Here is a 3,408-nt window from a genome sequence, read left to right on the forward strand (position 1 = left end):
TATTTGCAGTTTTTTGAACAACTCTACATGTGTGCCTCCCCTTCAGTTTATATTATTTTTGGACCACCTGTACATTAATGGACTGTTGAACCGCCTAATATCTGAGATTCTATTTCAAAAACTCAGAGTAGCTTTCAAACTTCGCGCTAATGATAGAATAATATTTATTCAAGCATTTACAACAGATCAGTATCTAATTGATCACTTTCAATAGAATAGTAACATTTGAGTCATGTGCATTGTATTCATCAAAACAAACCCAAATCCCAAAAATGGGGAATACAGGCTGATTATAGCCTCCAACCGTGATGAATTTTACAAGAGGCCAGCGAAAAAAGCTTTCCTTTGTACAGACTCAAAAATTATTGGTGGTAAGTTAAAACTAAAATCTTTTATAATAAATTTATATGAATGTTCAGCGAACATGAAGGCTGAGACCTTAAATATTTTGAAATTTTTGTAATTAACTCAAACAAATCATTAATCTCAAGGATTATTTTTCAAAGCTATTTACATTTACAATTTAATTAAAAAAAATATGAGAAACAGGGATCACATGAGAAAACTATTGTTAGGTTAGATTCCGTTTTGCTTATCTTATCTAACCTTCAAATGCTGGACGAGTTTTATATACAGCTGGTCTATAAGTGGAGCAACCATCAGCATTATTGATTTTTAAATTCTATATGGAACGCGCTAACTATAAACATAACTAAATCGTTATTCATACATAAAATTGACCACAAACTGGTTAAAGCTCTGAAACTCACATTGATTCAATGTATTCTAGTAAATTTCTGACTTTGAGGTGAAAAAAGGTGGGCAGTCAGAAGGCTTTTGAGAATAATAAATAATTTACATTGTGTCATAACTGAGACAGGTCACAAAAAATCGTTTTTCTTCAGGTAGAGATCTGGAGGAAAATAGAGAGAATGGAATGTGGTTAGGTTTGAGGATAGATGAGAAAAAACAGACACTACGCTTTGGAAGCCTTTTGAACGTTACAGGAGAAGAGAAAAACACAAACGTGCAGAGCAGGGGATTCATAGTACCAAACTATCTGAAAGCCAAGGAGTCTACAGTTCAGTATTTCGAAAATCTATTGAAGAATGCGGAATTCAACGCCTTCAATCTGGTGGCAGTAGAATTGAAGTAGGTACATCAATTCAAAAAGTTCTTCCACCAAAAGAATGATTTTATGTATGTGTTTCAACATTTGGCTAAAAAATTACCATCATTATTGACCTGTTTCAGCAAGAAAGAAGTATCCGTCTATTTCCTGAGCAATACCCCGATTCAAATCTGCAAATTTCACGGTGAACAAACGCTAGGTTTCGGAAATTCGCCAGTTAACAGACCGTTGACCAAAGTCAGAAACGGTAGACACCGATTTGAAGATGTGGTCCAGACGTCCAAGTCCAAAGAAGAACTGAAGGACGGTCTTCTCAAACTGCTGAAGTCAAACGAGAGGTGAGTTCGACCAAAAGTTTCGAGATGAAAAATGTTTAATGTCTTTCCCACAGGAATCTGCCGGACCCAGAATTACAGAGGAGAGCACCGCAGGCTTACGAACAGCTGTCATCGATTTATGTGGAGATTAAAAAAACTTACGGTACAAGGTATATATTCGGAAATAGTTGACAAAAATGGAGGATATTGAAAATTTCTTTTTCAGAACTCACTCCATCGTCCTCGTCGATAAAGATTGGAATGTTGAATTCTATGAAGATACAATGGAATCGCCTATTAATCCCGATAATATAGTGTGGGGAAATTCAGTTATTAAAAGCAGTTTGTGAATTGTGTGGCCATATTTTTTTAACAGAAAGTTAAATTTCTCAATTTGCATTTGTTTTTATTGAAATCCAAATTTTGGATTCTAAATCACAGCAAAGTTCAAAGAAAAATAAATTTTTTAGGCTTAGGGCCTACAAAATTTCCCCACTTTCAAAAGGGCGTAAAAGCGAAAAATAAACCACTCGAAGAAGAACCGATTGCAGATTGCCTCTGACAACCACTACCAGCAACTGCACATACACTATTAGTATAGTAGCCAAGTATGATGTGTTGTTGTCTAAGGCGGTATTTTCACGACGCTCTTCAGCATCTATAATTTTTGGATCAGAATGAAGAACCCTACCTTCATACTGAAATGTCATACAGGTTTTCTGTATAATTTGAGGTTCTTGATTCCAAATCTTAACTTAGTTTTAACGAAAAAAAATTATTTCGGCTGCTATGGCCTACCAAATTTACCTACTTCCAAAAAGGCGTAAAAGGAAAAATAATCCACTTGATGAAGAACTGATTGCAGTTTCTTATAGAGCACACTCTGATGCAACTATATTCTGAATTTCAAAACGATACGACGAAATCAGGATTTTTCGATAAAAATTTTCATGATGTTATAGCCTTGCGTTTTTTTCGATCGGAATCAGAAATCCAAGTTTGAGATATTGAAGTGTTCTACATGTTTTCTGGATAATTCGTGGTCCCTGATTCCAAATCTGAGCTCAGTTTCGACGGAAAAAATTTATTTCGGCTGCTAGGGCCTACCAAAGTTTCAGCCCTTCAAAGGGGCGTAAAAAAAAAAATAATTCACTTAAAGAAGAACCGATTGTAGTTTCTTATAGAGAATAGCCTAATTAAACTATATTTTCAATTTCAAGACGATATGAAAAAAAAAAGCATTTTCGGCCAAAAATCTTCATGATGATAGCCTTGCGTTTTTTTCGATCGGAATCAAAAATCCAACTTTTAGATATTGAAGTGCCGCACATGTTTTCTGGATGATTCGAGGTCCTTGATTTCAAATCTGAGCTCAGTTTTGACGAATAAAATTTATTTCGGCTGCTAGGGCCTACCAAATTTTCAGTCCCTCAAAGGGGCGTAAAACGAAAAATAATTTACTTAAAGAAGAACCGATTGCAGTTTCTGGTAGAGAATAGCCTAATTAAACTATATTTTCAATTTCAAGGCGATATGAAAAAAAAAGCATTTTCGGCCAAAAATTTTCATGATGTATAGCCTTGCGTTTTTTTTGATCGGAATCAGAAATCCAAGTTTAAGATATGGAAGTGTTCTACATGTTTTCTCGATAATTCGAGGTCGCTGATTCCAAATCTGAGCTCAGTTTTGACGAATAAAATTTATTTCGGCTGCTAGAGCCTACCAAAGTTTCAGTCCCTCAAAGGGGCGTAAAACGAAAAATAATTCACTTAAAGAAGAACCGATTGCAGTTTCTGGTAGAGAATAGCCTAATTAAACTATATTTTCAATTTCAAGGCGATATGAAAAAAAAAAGCATTTTCGGCCAAAAATTTTCATGATGTTATAGCCTTGGGTTTTTTTCGATCGGAATCAAAAATCCAACTTTTAGATATTGAAGTGCCGCACATGTTTTCTGGA

General features: G+C 35.0%; 1 protein-coding gene across 1 annotated transcript; it reads left to right on the forward strand.

Annotated features, from left to right (window-relative positions):
• Positions 1-108: 108 nt before the first annotated feature.
• Positions 109-1,801, forward strand: LOC123320149 (transport and Golgi organization protein 2). Its single transcript, XM_044907350.1, has 5 exons — positions 109-371; positions 906-1,152; positions 1,255-1,470; positions 1,524-1,619; positions 1,676-1,801. The coding sequence occupies exons 1-5, from the start codon at positions 233-235 to the stop codon at positions 1,797-1,799; spliced, it is 822 nt and encodes a 273-aa protein (XP_044763285.1). The 5' UTR covers positions 109-232; the 3' UTR covers positions 1,800-1,801.
• Positions 1,802-3,408: the final 1,607 nt, after the last annotated feature.

The sequence above is a fragment of the Coccinella septempunctata genome, chromosome 9, assembly GCF_907165205.1.
Source record: "Coccinella septempunctata chromosome 9, icCocSept1.1, whole genome shotgun sequence".
Taxonomy (NCBI): Eukaryota; Metazoa; Arthropoda; class Insecta; order Coleoptera; family Coccinellidae; genus Coccinella; species Coccinella septempunctata.